This window comes from Cicer arietinum, chromosome 8 (assembly GCF_000331145.2).
Source record: "Cicer arietinum cultivar CDC Frontier isolate Library 1 chromosome 8, Cicar.CDCFrontier_v2.0, whole genome shotgun sequence".
Taxonomy (NCBI): domain Eukaryota; kingdom Viridiplantae; phylum Streptophyta; class Magnoliopsida; order Fabales; family Fabaceae; genus Cicer; species Cicer arietinum.
In genome coordinates this window covers 7701325-7719038 of record NC_021167.2, presented here as the reverse complement: position 1 = coordinate 7719038, position 17714 = coordinate 7701325, and the positions used below count along the sequence as shown (strand labels likewise).

Genomic DNA, 17714 nt, shown 5'->3' with positions numbered 1-17714 from the left:
AATTATTATTTTTTATTTAAAATAATAACACATACACTTATATGTCATGTGACACAATATGCCAAGTCACTTTAACTTAGATGAAATTTTTTATTATAAAATAAAACAAATAAAGTTTTAAATTATAGAATAATATATATATAAAAAATATAAATCGAAGAGCTAAAATTAAAACCTACCAAATATTAGGGTTCAAAAAACACAAATAAATACTATTTACTTTATTATATATAAATTAAGGAAAATAACAACGGTAATAAAATAAAAAAAAAAACAGTTATCGGTGGGTTCTTAAAAGAAAAAAGAAGTTAAGTGAGTTGAATAGTGTATTCAGTGCAGTTTTTTTTTTTTTTGACCGCGACCACATGACGAACCAAACCCCGTTTTCTATGACCATACAAACATATTTCTCTTTATTTATTGTGCATTTCCAACATAGCCCCTCTCTCCTCCGATCACCGGATTCCGGTGACCGGCGTCAACACCACTCAGATTTCCGGCAACTCATAAACCCTAAACCAACCCTTCCTTCATGGATTCTCACCCCCAGTCTCAGGAACATGATCCCACAAAGAAGAATCGTATATTCGCTTTCGTGATACTTATTCGATGGATTATCGCAATTATATTACCCTTCATTTTCCTATTCTCTGTTCCCTTTCTTTTGGGTTTACTTCTTCTCATGCTCGCCGATTTCTCTGTCCCTAACCCCATTTCTCTCCCTTCACACTGCAGAATTGTCTCTACTGGTTAGTTATTTATTTCATTCTCATGCTTTTCTCTATGACCTTTTAAGCTTAGTTTTAATTCTCACTGAAATTTGTTAACTCACTTGAATTTTGAGATTTGAATCTTTTAGTGCAATTGTTTTTTTTCTTCTTGTATTTGAAAATAACACTCAGAAGTTTAGACTTGCTCATTAGTAATTTGCTTTAGATTCAGTGTTGATGAATTAATCAACCCTTGTATAATAAAGTATGAATGTTGATTAGTTCATCAGATGATATTACACACTTTAACTTCTAAGGTGATTTGCTCATAATTAGTTCGTTGTTGCTTTTGGTGGTCCCCCAAACTTTTGAACGAGAGACTTGGATACCACATAAACCGTAAGACATTGAATATATGAGTCACCTTTCTTATATATATTTATTTAGCTCATTTTCAGTCGATGTGAGGTTAACCACTCATACTTGAATTCTATCAATCAATTCCCCCACTACACTTGATCCACTATTTGCACGAACCACTCATGCTCCAGCAACCAATACCACTTGTTGGGAGTCCAAGAGCAACAAAGGACTAATGATCAGTACCCCTAAGAGACTAGAACACTTCATCTCCACCCAAAATCCTAAGATATTGAATATATGAATCACATCTCTTGTATATCTTTCATTTAGTTCATTCCTAATCGACGTGAGACTAATCACTCACACTTGAATTCTAACGATCTCAACCCATTATATTTTTGAAAAAAATCAGATTTCAATATTTAGAGAAGCTATTTTAGAGTGTTTTATGAGAAAAATGGAGCAGTGTTTTTACTTCTTTAATCTTCAAAGCAAGAAATGTGTTCATGTATTGTTTGTTAATTAATTTGTGAGAAAAGGGATTACATTATCCATGATATTCATATCTTTTATGAGCTAATGATTGGTGTGGTTTATATTTTTCCACTCTGATATTCATTTGATTAGTAATACTCATTTACTTTGAAGTTAAGAAGTTTAAAAAATTGTTTGTTTTAACTCACTCTAAATTGCATGTTATCATTTTTCTTACAGGTGTTGATATTAGATCATCTAAGATTTGTGAACTCGGATTGTCAAATTATAAAGCAAAGGACATTTTTCGTCATTTTGAAAGAAGTAAATTTCGCTGCCGTTATGATTACTATTGGGCTTCAGTATTCAAGGTTATTATAACTTGTTGCCAATTTAGGTATTGTTTATTCTTATATAAAAGAAAATGTTATTTGCTAGAAGAAAAACAAGGCACAAATTAGAAGGAAGATAAGATTTCTCCTTAACAATGACTATGAGAAGGAAAATGATATTAACAAACAAGTTCATTATATAGAAGATAAAACAAGTTCATTATATAGAAGATATCCTTTGACGAGATCGTAGTTGGATCACTCAGTAAAGACAGAGAAACACCCTCGAAAGTACAAGCATTACCCTCCATCTGAATACACCAAGGAACTACTAAAATTACTCACTGTCTAATACTTTTCCCTACTTGCTCCTCATATGTTCTCCGAGATTAATCAATGAGAACTGCTCTAGAGTCAATAGGCACATACATCCAACATTCGTCAATAACTTGAAATAGCTTATTCCAAACAAAAGTGGTCGCAGAATAATTTGAAGAGAACTAGGCTACTATTTCTGAGCTATAACGTCATGAAACATTAATAGTAATCAGTGAAAGGAGACTTATGCCGCCTGCGAACCGTAATCCTTTTACACAGTCAATCACTTGACTGTTTAGGTTTAGTTACTATCACTGAATAATATCCTTCATGATCTTTCTTACTTTGCATGCTTGTCCCTTTTGGTTCAGAATCATACACAGTTTGCTCATCTTGTCCAAGTAACATATCAATCTATGCAGAAAACACGTTCACATATATGACACCAATTTATTGTGCATGTTTGTGCAATTAGCTTATGTATGGTCTATCCTATATTGTTTGTTATGATAACTATAAATTTAGATGATTCTTTTGAGTTGCTGTAAATTGTTTATGTTAACATTGTTTCAGGTGGAATACAAAGATCATTTTTCAGGGCAGAGACAATTTGCGTTTGCTGAGGCTCCGAGTGAAGCCCTTCCTCTTTATTGCAGGCCCAATTTTGGTGCTGCATGGTTGACACAGTACAAATTTAAGGTGGGGCCTTCAATTTGTGGTCTTTAATATTATGGTCAACCTGATATTATTTTAGAGTATCTTAGATAATTCATAAGATTTGAAAATACACAGTTTTTGTATCTGAGCTTGTATTCATAAAAAAATAGTATCTTAGCTTGATGGGGAGTGTTAGAAGATTTGAAAATATCTTATAATATCTTGGATTATCACTTGAGATTAGTTTTCATATTTGTTAGTCATTATCAAGATTTATTTCCCTATATAATTAGGTTTTGAAGTCTTGTATTATTATACCTAAGGGTTTGCATGGGTCTTTTGTTTGTCAAATCATAATCATCAATCATATCAAACTGTATTCAGAATTCAAAGTCTTTTTTATTTTCTTGGCTCTTTTTCTAAAATCCTATAACTTCAACAATCTTATCATACTGAGCCTCATTCATTATTTACAAACAATCAAACATCATTGTGGTGTCAGATATAGTAAAAGTTAACAATCCTTCCACTTACCAGTTCATTAGAGGTTTTTGGTATTGTTATGACATATTTATTTTCTCTTCTTCCTTGATTATATTAGGTCAATGAGACTTATGATTGCTGGTACACATCTGGCATTTCAAAAGTACATTTATATCAAGACAATCTATTTGGTTGCCGTGCTGATGAGCAGTCTACTATTGAGAAGATTATACAATATTCTACCCAGTGAGTACTTTAAATACTGTCCCAACCTACTTAATATTTGATTACTAATTTGCTATTGTATCATAATTTAGATTACTTAACTAAAATGGTATTGCAGTGTTAGAATTCATAATTTAACACTTGTAAGTATAATATGGTTAAGACTTAACATTCTGTTACCGTGTTCCACTTTAAGTTTGACACTTAAATCTCAAAGAAAGGCTTTGGCTCCTCTAAAGTAAGGGATGCACTTTGGAGATTCAAGTGTGGGGTTATAACTATTGATTGAAAAATATATCATTGAGATTTTATCAACTTCATAATTTGTGATACATACGCATCATGCATGTAATTGGTCATGTTGTTGTCCATTGATGTTTCATTCCACCGTTGTAATTCCACATCTTACTTACTAAAGTGTATCACTAGGAGTCAAATCTTCAAATAAAAAACATCTGCACCCTCTTTGATCTTTACGGCCATTCGAATGTGTGAGCTTCATTTACTTGAAGACGGGAAAAAATCTTGGGCTTAGCCTTGAACTGGTGGGTGGAGATCTAGGTCAAAAACTCAACCATCAGTTCAAATTGTGGCAGCCACTCCTCGACATACTGAAAAAAAATATGGCACAGAAAAAATTGGTTCAGTCAATCTTAGTCCTCATTTAAAAATGTTTAGTTGTCATTTTTGTTCAAAAGGTTCAGTGAACAAAGAAATGGAAATATTGTTTCTAGATTGAAAGTGATGAAATATAGAGTCAGTTCTCATGGTAAGCTTATTATTTTCAACAAAAATGTGAAAAGCCCTACTGATCCATACAAGTCAGTGACAAGAATGTGTTCCCATTGAAGGGTAGGTTAGTTGGAATGTGGTCAAGTTGTAACATCTTTTCATTTCTTTGGCTACATTACATGCTATATAAACCTGGATAGTATGATATTTCTTTTCCGTGTCTTGTATAAAGTCAGTGAGTTTTGAGCTATAATCCTATATCCTATTCTATAAACAATCTTTGGTGGAAACATGATTTGATTGAATTGTTAATTTGATGTGCCTCGACATAATAAAGAGTTCACTCCCCACCACTTTCTCATCTTGAAGATGCTGATACTGTTTTACAGTTATGAATTACTTTCATGACAGTTGTGTATTGACAACCTCTAAGGTCCTCCAAATTTACAAATTGTGCTTAGTAATTTTTGTGTCAATAATTATGTTGAGTAGCTTTCATATAGACCTATGTATTTTTATTTCGTGAAAAATTCAATATTTTTTATCATCCTATTATTTATATATGCATGTATCTCAAATCAGGGCCATGGAGATGATAAATTACTGGATTTCCGATATCGGAAGGAGGGTCAAGTATTGGAGGTGGGAAGTAATAGTTGGTGTCGTGTCTGGATTTGCAACATCTTTGATCTCCATAACCTTTATTATGTTCCTCAAACTACTGCTATCTTCATTGCGTCAATCTTTTGCAGCATGGATACTTTCTTGGCGTGTCAATGCCGTTCTCATCAGGCGCACATGTTTTTTTTTTGCATACTTATCTTTTGTGGGTTGGTTAGCTATTGAATATGGGAAGAGGCTTGGTCTTATGGATATTTTTAGATTACCTAGATCATAGCACTTATTTTGGTGTAGTGCTATGTATTTTGGTTGAATCTCCATGTAATGTATTATTATAATTGGAGCAGATGACATTCTTGTCCCATCTGCGCCAATAAGGAAGTCATGTATAGTTCGAGCGGGAATTAAAATGTAATAGTTCAATTAAATAGACTCAGTTCCTGTTATTACTTCAGGAAAAAGTTCAAGTTCTTAGTTAAAATAGCATGTTTAGTAATAGTGGTTTACATAGTTGTCTTACATCAAATATGCCCTCTTAAGTTCCTGTTACAAATGACAGTGAGTCACAGACATACTTCAAATAAAAGGTTGTAAAAGCTATTGTGATAGCTTTTGAATTGATGAAATTATTTCAGTAGAAATGTGTGCATCAACAGATCATCTTTCTTTAGTCTAGCTTCGTGATGATTGCACAGTGCCACCATAGAAATGTTTGTGAAGGCAAATAGCTTGGATGCGACAAACTCAGTATTAAAATTGCCTGAAGAGGATTGATTTATCTTTTCAAGTGAATGTTATTTGAAATATGAGAGGATATTTGTGTAAAAAAATTGTCATCTTTTCACACATATGTACTCAAAGGATATCTTTTCATGGGGGGTGAGTATTTAGCAACTCCCCTGTAACAAATTTCCTTTTTTATTTTACTAAACAATTCAGTTTTTAGGATGTTTTAGTAATTGAGGATTTTTAAGTTCAATAAAATTACTCTCAACAAAAAGTTCAATAAAAACATAAAATAGTAAAAAATAATAATAAGGCACCTGTAGGCTGTTATAATAATGAAAGAAAATTTGGTTATTTTTATTAAACAAAAAAGAATTTGAAAGTAACAGTTTATTATTTCATAGAAATAAAAATGTTGTCAGCATAAAAATATTGAAGATATTTGTTTGTTACATAAGATATCGAGGTTGGTAAGTACGCTGGACCATGTTTAAATTTACGATCAATTTATATGGCTCTAATCCATCGTCCATGCTCCTCAAATTTTAAATAACAGTAAGTTTTTGCTAGATATACAATGTCATACAAATAACTCAGATTCCATGCATTTATATTTTGCAAATAGACTCCAAAGATTCACTATTGATCAGTGTTTTTACTTTTAACTAAGCTGTTTCATCCACAAATTAAATGTGGTAATATTTTCTTGTAATAGCTTGTCTAAGCACTGAATTGTTCCTGAGGAGGATAAGGATATAACAGGGGAAACAAAATATTAAATCTTTCCACTTTCTGATAAAATTCTTTCAATTTCTTCAAGGAGGCGCTCCTTTTCATCTGCCAAGTCTTCATTCTGCTTCTGAAGGTCCTCTATCTGCTTTGTTTGTTCAGAATCCTTCCTGAAAAATCATATTGTATGTTTATTTTGCATTCAATGGTTTATCAGTAACGGCTATAGTGGTGCCATAGCACTTTATCATAGCAAAATATAAACAAACTGCTATTTTCTGTGATTGACAACACTGTACAAAAGAGCATTACTAGTTCCATTGAAACTGTTGCTTCCATATGTAAATGCAACGGTGCTAATGACATAAATTGTTTGTATGTTAAAGTCTTTGACTGCTTCATAAATGCTTTTTTATGCAGTACTCTTTCTATATTGCTAATGTTAGCAATCCAAGAAAAATGATTGATTCTATGATATTTATCTTAGTATGGACTTATATTTGATTACCTATTCATGAAGGACAAATTGAGCTTTAGTGATCGAACTTCCTTCTCAAGGTTTTCACACCGCTTCAAGACAGCTTGCATATCTGAGGGAACTATTGGTGTCAAGTTTCTTTCCTTTGCCTCAGCCATTCTGCATTTCAAGGTTGTTAAATTAGAAATATGCATCCAATACAATATTAGTTTGGAAGAGACCCTCTTAATCTGTTTCTAGGGATAATTTTACGTACTTTCTTGAGCGCTCCACCCTACGCTTTTTTGTGGTGTCTACCTTGTCATCTGCACAATCATTTGGTTAAAGAGGAAATAAAGATAGTCTAATCGTGATTTGTGAAAAGAACAACCAAAACTTTTACTCAAGCATTTATTCAGCATTTTCTCTGTCACATGGCCAAGATAATTACATCAAATTATGTGCATAGAAGGTAATATTTGAAATTATATTACTAAATTGTAGTTCCAATACTGTAAATCTTGCAAAATTATCATTATTAAGATTAACATGGTTGATTTACAATTATAAAAAAAAATATAACTAATTCATGAAAAAAAATTGTAGCTACTAGTGTGGTTAAAGTTACAAGCATCTTAACATGGAAGTTTTTGTGTTTTCTGATACGTATTCATGCTAATTATCTATTGATGTTTCTGGCATATCTTTTATTCACAAAAGTTGCTCCTGGACATAGAGCTTGAGTTTTCTAAATTTAAGGTCAAAAGCCTTGGAACAGATCAAGCAATAAAGAGAACAACGACTCCATCTAATCTTGAAAATAAATGGCTACCTGAGACAGCTGATGTTATAGATCCATATCTTTCTAGACTTCTCTTCTGCAAAATTTAGCTAGATTAGCCTCCAAAAAGTTAAAAATAGTTAAAATTTCTAGGTAAACTATAGTTCTAGACAATATATGTTATTATAAGAGTAGGTTATACCTTTTTGTCATCTTTCAGATTATCCATTATCTGTTCTCTGAAACCTACATTTCCACAAAAGCACAACTAGAGTCTATTAATGTTTTAAAAACTGAACTGAATACCAAACTAGCAAGACCTCCGGATTATAGTTCAACTACTTTAAACCGCTCAGATATCTGAACCATAGACAATGCAGGTTCACGGTTCAACTGGTTGAACCATCTGGTTCGGTTTATGAAACATTGAGAATATGTATAGATGTTACATACTATCGCCAATGAACATGGTGTAAGATTCAAAATGTTCAATGAACAATGATTTAGGTAAATTGATATAATTCCACAATCATGTACTAGTTATATACCTTTGACTTTATTTTGAGTGCTTTCTCCCACTTGTTTCCATGAACTATCACAAAGAGTTTGATTTGAATTGCTTGGACCTTCACATGCATCTAAACCAGATGAAATTACTGGTGCAGCAGCAGAGGATTCACTTTGAGAAGGTTCTCCAGAAGCTGTTCCACCGTGTATTTGGTTTGCTTGATTTGCAAAACCATCCAAGACAAAGTTTGTGGTTCCTTCATGTGTCTCCATGAGTTCAAGATCCCTAACTTGATCCGTAAAGTCTCCTTGAACATTTACTATCTTTTGATGACTCCAATTTTGTTGTTCTTCATTAAAACCAGATTGGAAAAGAGGTTCTTGAATACAAAATATTTCATTTAAGCCATCTCCTGAAGCTTCTTTCTCAACTTGGATGCCGAGTCTCTTGCGCTGCAATGTACCTTTTAGCATACTTACACAAGATGAAACTTTATCTGCATCAACCAATTGATGTGTGTTGAAGGTAGATGAAGATGAGGGTGATGGAGACATCATGAATGAGCCCTTTTGGCTTGGAAACTCACACATAGTAAGGTAATCAAAACCATTGAAATTTGCAACTTCTTGTTTCATAGTGTTTGTACCATGCAGTGGGGCCATGCACATGGATTCTATTCCTTGTGTTGCTTGAACGTTTTGCATTTCGGTATACCTTCGCCTGCAAAGAAGCCTAACAAATTGAGCGGTTTGAAATTAACAAACAATACCAATGGAATAGAACTACAAAACTTCAGAATCTAAAGTATGTCTTTAGCATGAATGTAACAATAGAAGAAACTAAGTAACTAACAGATGAATTAATATAGTTGTATGGTGATGAGAATTTGGGATAGAGTTAAGTAAATTATCATGTAAGTGTATTTTGTGAACATGATTTTGAAGAGCATTTATACAAGGTTTGATAATGATACCGCAATTCAGAAGACCGACTTCTTGTCATTCGTTGATCGGTAAGAAACCAGGCCTGCATTGATAATGAAACATTTAATGATTATGAAGATTTATTGTACTAAGGCTTCATCAAAGGAGTTTGATATCAACAAACCTTGGCTAGAAACAAGTTACTAGATTGCAATTCTCTATCAACAGGTTCTCTGATGAAAATTGACAGCAAAGTAAGTTACAATATTGAACAACTTTCTCAATTAAACTAATTGCTGTGTCGGTGAGAAGAAAAATTACAATTAACATTATCAGGAAGGAGAAATAAACTCTATTTAGAATGTAAAATCACATGATTTAAAGTTAGATTTCTAAGTATTCCATATGTATATCTGTTTGAGCAAGACTAGATCATTTACCTGATTGGAAAATTGAAATCACTTGAAACATCATTTGCCAAAAAGTTATTTTGAATGCATGATTTATCATTGTTTCTTCCTTCTGAAGCCACACCAACATGTTGCTGACTAGACACATTAACTATTTCAGTGGAAATCCTGCAGTTTTACATATTACAATAGGGTCAAAATATCAAAACAGGAGAAGAATCAGAACTTATACATAAGAAAAACATAAAACAGTCACCAGAAAATTTTAAAAATCACCACAGCAAGAAAAAGAAACTAATTTTTTTAGTTAGATTCTAGCCATTTTATGCTTATATTATTGAAACAATCATACACTGAGCACTTTCACATGTTAAAGGATTAACTGGAAAATCTGCAATTATTTGCAACAGAACATCATGATTAATACTTATAAAGGAACCCCTAGCTTACTTTGAAATTCACCCTATTAATACTTTAAAATTTGCATACTTCACTAAACTACTAACATTTGTCACTAAACTACTAAAAAGTGAATATTTCACCAACATATACTCACCTCTTCGATAATCGACTGTTGAGTCCGATGCTTGATGAATTGTATCCCTGATTTAGGAAACAATGATACATCAAATGAAAGGAATTGTAATAAAAAATGTAGCAAAGGAAAACAAAAGCAATTATATTCAATTGTAAGTTTCCCAAAGAATTATATCTCCATGATATGAACTATGCAGGGTAAAAAATCACCTTATAAATAATGTGATTATATCATGAATGAAAAGATTGGGATAGATGGTTCTAGATTTTCAATTTTGATCATAGTCAACTAGTATATATGTTCAAATACACAAAACTTAGAGATGTAATAAAGTTGAAGAATTCTCTGATCATATATATGTCATGAAGCAAAACCTTGCCTCTTCATTTGTTAGCCAGCGCTTGAAAAGCTCCTCGCTATCGGTGCGAAAGCTCTGAGAAACAGTCTTGAAGCCTAACATCTCCATGGTAGGTACTGGCATACCAATAGGACTCTCCATCATTGTCTTCAAAAACAAATCCTCACTTGAATTCTTGTATAAGCCAGAAAATCCTCTCCCTTCCATTATTTCAACACTTGAAATCTCCTTGAACCTGTTTTCAACTCAGTTTTTTTACTCAGATCTTTCAAGTTTCATCAAATAATTTTCAACTGAATTATCTATCATCCACCATAATAATCTTCTCCAAAACCAAGGGAATGAATACTCAATGAAAAATTCAACTCACATCCCAATTCTTCTAATTATATCAGAAAAAAAAAATAGGAAGAAAGAAAGAGTCAACTACTATGAGTTCATGAACTGTTTTATTCCAAAAGCATAGAAACTAATTAACATGCAACAATTAAAGGAACAGCTCCCTACAACAATTTACACGTGAAGCTGGAAAGAACTCTTTGATAGATTAATAAATAAACTCAATCTTATAACTTGGCAGTTACTGTGGTACATAACTTATATTACAAACTAAAATAGTAAATATTTTTCTTTTCTGATTTTTTTGTCATAAGAATTAATAAATAAAGTATTAGAGGAGTAGTGGCATCTAACTAAGAGTGGAAAAAATAATCCAAAGATTCCATGTAGCATTCATTTGTCTCTTGTGTACAATGAAAGAGAGAGTTTTTTTGAGATGGTAAATGTTACTAGTCTTCAAAGGTTAGAAACTGCCTGTGGAAATTTAAAGGCTGGTTTAAAAGTGAGAAAAATTTGTAATAGCTTTTGAATGAAGCTAAGAGAATCATATTGATTAATTTAATGACAATTTGGTCACCTTTAGGTAATAAAAAAATTAAATGCCGCATGGTGATGCAATTGGATGATGGTGTTTTGAAAGAGATGTTAAGGAACATTGATTGGTTGTTTTTTGTTTTAAAATAGGAAGCTGTTAAGGTGGCTCTTTCATTATTTGCTAAGCATTTGTTCACTTCATGTCCATTAATTTCTTTATTGGACTGTGAAAAATTGATTATGCTTTTATATTAAAGTTTCAAATTCTATTTACATAACTTCAAATCAAATTCTAGATACTTTTTATGATCCATTGGTTACACACGACGAATGACATTTGAAGTTGTATTTAATTGCCTTGTGATATTATTTCCTAAAATATTTTTTATAAAGGATAATTATTTCTATGATTATTTTTCTGGTAGCTCTATGTTAAGGAGAAGTTAGAAAATGAAAAGGTTTGTAACTATTAGTTTAAATAGTTCATTTTTTAAACTTGTAAATGGTTCCTCGAAAGTATAAAAGTTATTCAAAATAGTTATATGATATGTATTCTTCTCTTTGAATTTTTGAATGAAATCATTTTACCATGAAACAAAATCTCACATCAATGATATTTGATTAGGGATTAAATTAGTTATTAAATTTAGATAATCAAATAAATTAATTTTTTGATTAACTATACGGGAACTAGTTACTGAAAAAATTAGCCTATGATTAAAGGCGAACTTAAATGATACTATTTCAAAAAGTATTAGAATAAAAAAAAAATACTATTTTAAAAAGTACTAGGATAAAAAGATAACATATCTAAAAAATTGGAGGAGAAAACTTATTTTTTAAATGGAGTTAAAATCGAACTTTATGAATTTTTCAAAACTAAAAATATCTTATAGTCAAAGAACAAACTCTAATATTAAAACTCAATTCGACTTTTATTAAAATTCATTAACCTCGTCTCATTCACCTGCTATGATAAAGTTAAATGATTCAAACAAAATTATAATTAACTTTTTTTTAGTCGTGAAATAAAAAAAAAAATAGAAGAGTGAATTATCACTTGCATTCACCTTAATCCTTATCTACTCTTTTAGAAGAGGAAATGGGTATCTCCATTTCTCATTACTATGTCAATTGTAAGAGAATATGCTTCAATTAAAAGATCAAATGCAAAAGGGCTAAATAAACTATTCAAAAGAGCTAGATAGCTCTTCATTAGAAAATCAACTATTGGAATTTTTTTTGGGTCTACAACTATTGGAATTTAATAACTACATATTTGTTTTTTTATATTCAACTTCATACTTTGTTATAGAAACTTATATAAATACAAAATCTCCATAATCTTACGCGATGAAATCCTTTGGTTCTTTTTTTTTTTTTGCTCACTTTAAAATAATAATATCACTTCATCATGAGAACTCCATCCATTTTGAAATGTGTTTGTGTATCCTAAATACCTAATATTACTACTTTCTTAATATTTTATAATACATTAATTATATGTCAACATATTTCACATATATATACACTATCTAATCATCTTTCACCATTTTATCGAACATTCACATTTTTCCTTCCTTTGCAAGGATAGTGTTAAAAAAATGGAGACAAAAAAATTGAAGAGCACTTTGTGCATGGCAAGATAAATGGCGAGGTAATTACAAGGTTTTAATGAGTTAAACCCAGAAGCTATTTTTGAAAAAAAAAGTGTTATAGCACTAATCTACAACTATATTTCATCTTTGTATAACACTAATTTCAATATATTTTTTATTTAATTGATTTAATTTTAATATTCAAATGACACCTTTTGATCACGATGCAGTTAAGTATACCAGAGTCGTCCGATTAATATCACATGATCCAAATTTAAAATTGACTCTGTATGATATTAATCGGAAAGTTTTACCTATACCGACTGCAAGTTAATTCAAATTCCCAATTTGATAGAATAAAATAGAGCATAATGACATTCTTACAAACATACATGTACTAGAGTTATTAATTTATTTTTTTATTTTTTTGGTGATAACATGTACTACAACTATTATATATGTGAATTGTGATGTATTAAATATATTAAAAAGTTGCTATAACACCCTTGCGACTTACTAATTTGGTTGGGACAAAAAGATAAGGACATGATTAAGCCCGTCTCCTAATCATGCAACTAGTCAACTTAAAGGCAAATTATTCAATATATATACTTCTTGTATCCTTTGATAGCAATTGCAATAAGGCTAGCCTTTAAATAAACACAAGATTTTAAGTTTGTTGGTGTTTGTTGAACCAACAGCTAAAACTTAATTATTTGTATTAATGTATTACGTACTCTAAAATAGAATATAAACAAAAATAATATTTAAAAATTAATATATTTAGTAAAAAAAAAATAGAATAAATACATCGATTTTTTGCATAATATTTTTACTTTGTATTTCATAAGTATGTTACATTATTATGATAGTTTATTTTCCTGTTTTAAGTGCTTTTCGTTGAGGTAGAGGAGAGATTTCTTATGAAGTAATAAAAAAATATGAAAATAATCTTTCAATTATTGAGTATCTTTATATAATGGTTTTTCGCAAAAATTAAATTAATTTTTTTTATATATTAAAAACTTTAGAGCAAAGATATGATGTCTCAATCCAATCTAAAAAAGACTTTATGGTTCATTAAACAATAATTTACAAAATGATTTATATTTGTCTCCCTCCAATAACAATCAAATTAATCTTTATATTTTGAATTTTTACAATAGTTTCATCTAATCTCTCTGTAAATATTTATGAATTGTGAAATATTTTAATTAAAAAGCTCAAGAATCAAAAGCTAGTCTAAATTAATTTAGATAAGCTAATGTTCATTTGTAATTCAAGACTAAATAATATTTATAAAAAAATATTATTGTTTAAAGAATAAATAGTAATAAGAATTTAATAGATATATATTGTGTGTGTAAATTAATTTTATACTAACATTCAATAAAAATGAACAATGTGACCGTTATTTTTATAAGTGTATATTAAAATAAATAAAAAATCTTATTAAATATAGGTATAAAATTAATTTATATCACATCTGTATTATTCATTAAACTATAATGAATAGTGATTGTACATTTTGTCAGCAAAAAAGTACATGTACATCATTGCAGGCATAATTAGAGCAAAGAAATGGACAGACTTTGATTTTTAATGTATATTTGTTTGGACTTTTGAATATCAAAGTCAAACTATGAAATGTCATGATAATTCAGAGGGAATATCCGGTTCATCCGGCAATGGTTACCCAAATTTTCAACATAAAAGACAAGGCTACTCTTTTTAGCTTTTGTGAGAATGTGACAACCTCTAAGAGTTGAGATTCAAAATTAATAAGTATTTAAGTAATCACTAATTAGTAATTAGAGGCTCTTTCTTTGATGAGTCGGCAACATTTTATTTTCTTGGTTACAAAGGTTGACCTACACAACAGTGTCTATCATTATTGACATTGACATTTTATGTTAAAAATGTTGTTTTCTTTTGACAATCTTCCATATTTTTAATTTTTTTTATATAACATAATTAATGTCAATTTTACCTCAATTCAGTGTTATTTTAATTTAGTTTAGCAAATATCTTTAGATTGATATAGTTAGAATTTTGAGTATTATAGTATGCATTTGATGTATTAGTATTACTCAAGTAGAACTAGATTTGGATTCTCTAAACAATATATTGAATGTGAGCTTTGTAAATGACAAAATGTGTTTGAGAAAGAAGATTGCATTAAAGATGGTCAATTAAATTAATAGACGAAAATAAATTATTAAAAAATTGATGAATATTTCACATCTATAATATGGTTAAAAAATCTACTAATATTTTTTATGTGGGAATACACCTAAGCATGAAGCTTTAGGCACCCACCCAGAGGCTGAAGCTAACAATAGATGTACATAGGACTCTTAACAATTTGGTTCAAGAAAAAATATCAACTCAAATCCAATTAAACTGTAAAGTAGTTTGAAAAAATTCAACTCAACTTATTTGTTACTTTATAAATTTAAGAGACATAATTCAAATGCTAACTAAGACAGTCAGAAAATGACGATTAGCATTAAATTATTAATAATAATTTTTTGTTCAATTTAAAAAAAAAATAGTGATACAGGTCCATGTGATTTAGGGGGTGGGAACATAAATTATTGGGTGTACTCTTTTCCACCCCTTATCTCTTTTATAATCATTATTACACCAATTTTAATCAAAGTTTCATTTCTGATTAAATGATCACTTGTTTTTATAGACAATAATTTGAAGGTTCTTCAAACTTAGTACTTATCTTTGCAAGAAGTGAAAACGTTTTATTTTATAAAGGAATCATTTAAGTTGTTTTTCAAACACATAAATTCTTGTGTGCCATATTACGATTGAAACAATCAAACTAACAATTGCAAACAAATTTCCCCATAGGCTATAACTGCATTACAATTGAAAGACACATAAACTGTCACAACATCCTACAAATAATAAAAGTAAAATTTGCAATACTAAAATGTTACAACTTTAAAAGTTTCTGAGTTTGTTACAACATTCTTTTTTGCCTAAAATGTCGTATACCGCTAGCCATACAAGGAGATGAATCTTAAGCATTCAACGATATACCGAACTACTATCAATCATTTAGAACTTAGTATATCTCATCGTCGGGGATATTTGGGGTTAGGAAATCCTTATCATCGGTGTTTAGTGTTGCTTCCACCTGTTCTGGTACTGGCATGAGAGGAATAATCATATCGCTATCGATTACCCCGTCAATAATTCCATATTCAACTGCTTCAATTGGAGACAAATATCTATCCCTATCGATATCTTTCAGAACTTGTTCAAGTGAGCGACCAGTGAAGTCAGATATAATTCTCGCCACATTATTCTTGCTGTGCATGACTTCTTTAGCTTGAATATCTACATCTATAGCTTGTCCACTAGCACCTCCGGGTGGTTGAGTAATCATGATTCGGGTATTGGGCATAGCTAGCCGCTTACCTTTGGTGCCACCACCGAGAATGATGGAGGCTGTTGATGCTGCAATGCCCATTGCAATTGTGGAAACATCAGCCCTCACAAGCTTTACCGCATCGTAGATAGCCATTGTAGCACTAGATAAATTATAGAAAGCAAAATAAGTCAGCCACGATGAAGATCGTAAGGCATCAAACAGAACAAACACTTACAGTGAAAAACAAAACATGCAGAAAAGAAAGTTAATTAATAATAAGTTAACAAAAGGAAGACATCAGACACGACATGACTCCAATCTTAACATAGACAGCACGAAAGAGAACATATCTATCTATGTTGGATCAGCATCAATAATCCGTTCAAAAAGAAGAGAGAGTAGCACTAAATGAAATTAAGGAAATGAACCAAATATATGGCCCTTTTGATATGGCCTTAGTTCTCATTACTAGAATGGAGAAAGATAAGAGTACAAACAACACCAACGGCTAAAAAAAAAAGAAAAAATCATCTAAGTGGAGGTCTATAGTATCTTTACATATACATCCAAAGGTACTAAATTGGAGTAATCATTATTAGATGAGGACCATGAAAATTAAGACAACCGTTTTATCGCATAAAAGATGTCGCTGCAAGTAGCTGTCTTTTGAAAGTTCTAGCATTCCTTTCCAACTATAGGCACTAAATAATAAATAACAGCAAACATAGAGCACAGCCAAAAGGTCTTTCACATATTATTTTCGATCAAATATTCAAGATTGGACGTCCTAAAATCTCCTAAAACTGGTGTTAGAGAGTAGCCAGTGATTTCTTGAAAGGGACTGTTGAGATGTAATCAGATTTGTTATTATTGTCTCCTTATCATTAGATTTTATATTTATAAGGGATGTTTTATTTGATTCTACATTTCTGGGGGCATGTTGTTTACTACTGGGGACATGTTATGTGCTAATTTGATTACAAAAACACAGGATAAAGAACAGATCTATATAATTATATTTGTACAATAACAACAACACCTATTCTCACCAAGGAGCAATAACAACAACACCTATTCTCACCAAGTCGCCAATGCAATAAAATTGTCACGTGTTAGGGCCTAAAATAGACAATTTACCTCGAAATCTCTCTAAGTGGTTTTCCTATAGTTTCCCTTGATCTCCCTCTACCTCTAACTATTAACCTATCCTCCTAGTACACCATACTATAACGTCCGTTTTGTCTATTCTCCAATCCTTACTAGTGCTTTTCTACAGAATATAGAGCTGTCCATACATGACACTCAAACCACCTAAAAAGACATTCTACCATCTCTATAATGGAGGCTACCTAAACTTTCTCTGTAATGATTGTATTTCTAATCCGATCTTTAATTAAGCACAGTATATTGTAAGCCATGTTTTTAGACTCTCCTTTCCAATGCACTAATATTGAGTGAATTTCATTTCACGTGAAATTCACCCAATGACAGATGGTGTTTGGAAAGA

The 17714-nt window shown here is 30.9% G+C and overlaps 3 protein-coding genes across 4 annotated transcripts in view; 1 reads left to right on the top strand and 2 right to left on the bottom strand.

Annotated features, from left to right (window-relative positions):
- The first annotated feature begins 369 nt into the window (after nt 1-369).
- Nucleotides 370-5556, top strand: LOC101511402 (uncharacterized). The gene is made up of 5 exons (XM_004512340.4): nt 370-749; nt 1788-1918; nt 2771-2896; nt 3456-3583; nt 4877-5556. Exons 1-5 carry the CDS (start codon nt 533-535, stop codon nt 5190-5192), a joined length of 918 nt encoding a protein of 305 aa, XP_004512397.1. The 5' UTR covers nt 370-532; the 3' UTR covers nt 5193-5556.
- Nucleotides 5557-6166: 610 nt separating this feature from the next.
- Nucleotides 6167-11163, bottom strand: LOC101510871 (protein CYCLOPS). 2 transcript variants are annotated; one of them, XM_004512338.4, is made up of 11 exons: nt 10367-11163; nt 10006-10052; nt 9480-9617; nt 9224-9272; nt 9090-9142; nt 8157-8848; nt 7811-7854; nt 7660-7705; nt 7105-7153; nt 6879-7007; nt 6167-6540 (listed from the first exon to the last, which is right to left on the bottom strand). In XM_004512338.4, exons 1-11 carry the CDS (start codon nt 10550-10552, stop codon nt 6417-6419), a joined length of 1557 nt encoding a protein of 518 aa, XP_004512395.1. In that variant the 5' UTR covers nt 10553-11163; the 3' UTR covers nt 6167-6416. The 2 variants fall into 2 exon arrangements, with proteins under 2 accessions (XP_004512395.1, XP_004512396.1); XM_004512339.4 differs by having other exon boundaries at nt 8157-8836; nt 10367-11160.
- Nucleotides 11164-15653: 4490 nt separating this feature from the next.
- Nucleotides 15654-17714, bottom strand: part of LOC101510549 (ATP-dependent Clp protease proteolytic subunit 4, chloroplastic) — a 4198-nt gene continuing 2137 nt past the window's right edge. The window contains exon 2 of the mRNA XM_004512337.4: nt 15654-16367. Within this exon, the coding sequence (XP_004512394.1) occupies nt 15899-16367 (469 nt within the window). The 3' untranslated portion in view covers nt 15654-15898. The remainder of the gene's footprint in view (nt 16368-17714) is intronic.

Bases quoted from the DNA above. Each gene is read 5' to 3' on its own strand.
- LOC101511402 (XM_004512340.4), top strand. From the start codon at position 533: ATGGATTCTCACCCCCAGTCTCAGGAACATGATCCCACAAAGAAGAAT. The intron at 2,897-3,455 runs GTGGGGCCTTCA...TGATTATATTAG, and splicing joins TGACACAGTACAAATTTAAG to GTCAATGAGACTTATGATTG. The intron at 3,584-4,876 runs GTGAGTACTTTA...ATCTCAAATCAG, and splicing joins ATTATACAATATTCTACCCA to GGCCATGGAGATGATAAATT.
- LOC101510871 (XM_004512338.4), bottom strand. From the start codon at position 10,552: ATGGAAGGGAGAGGATTTTCTGGCTTATACAAGAATTCAAGTGAGGAT. The intron at 9,618-10,005 runs GTGAGTATATGT...GTAAAACTGCAG, and splicing joins AACAGTCGATTATCGAAGAG to GATTTCCACTGAAATAGTTA. The intron at 7,008-7,104 runs GTACGTAAAATT...CTTGAAATGCAG, and splicing joins AGGGTGGAGCGCTCAAGAAA to AATGGCTGAGGCAAAGGAAA.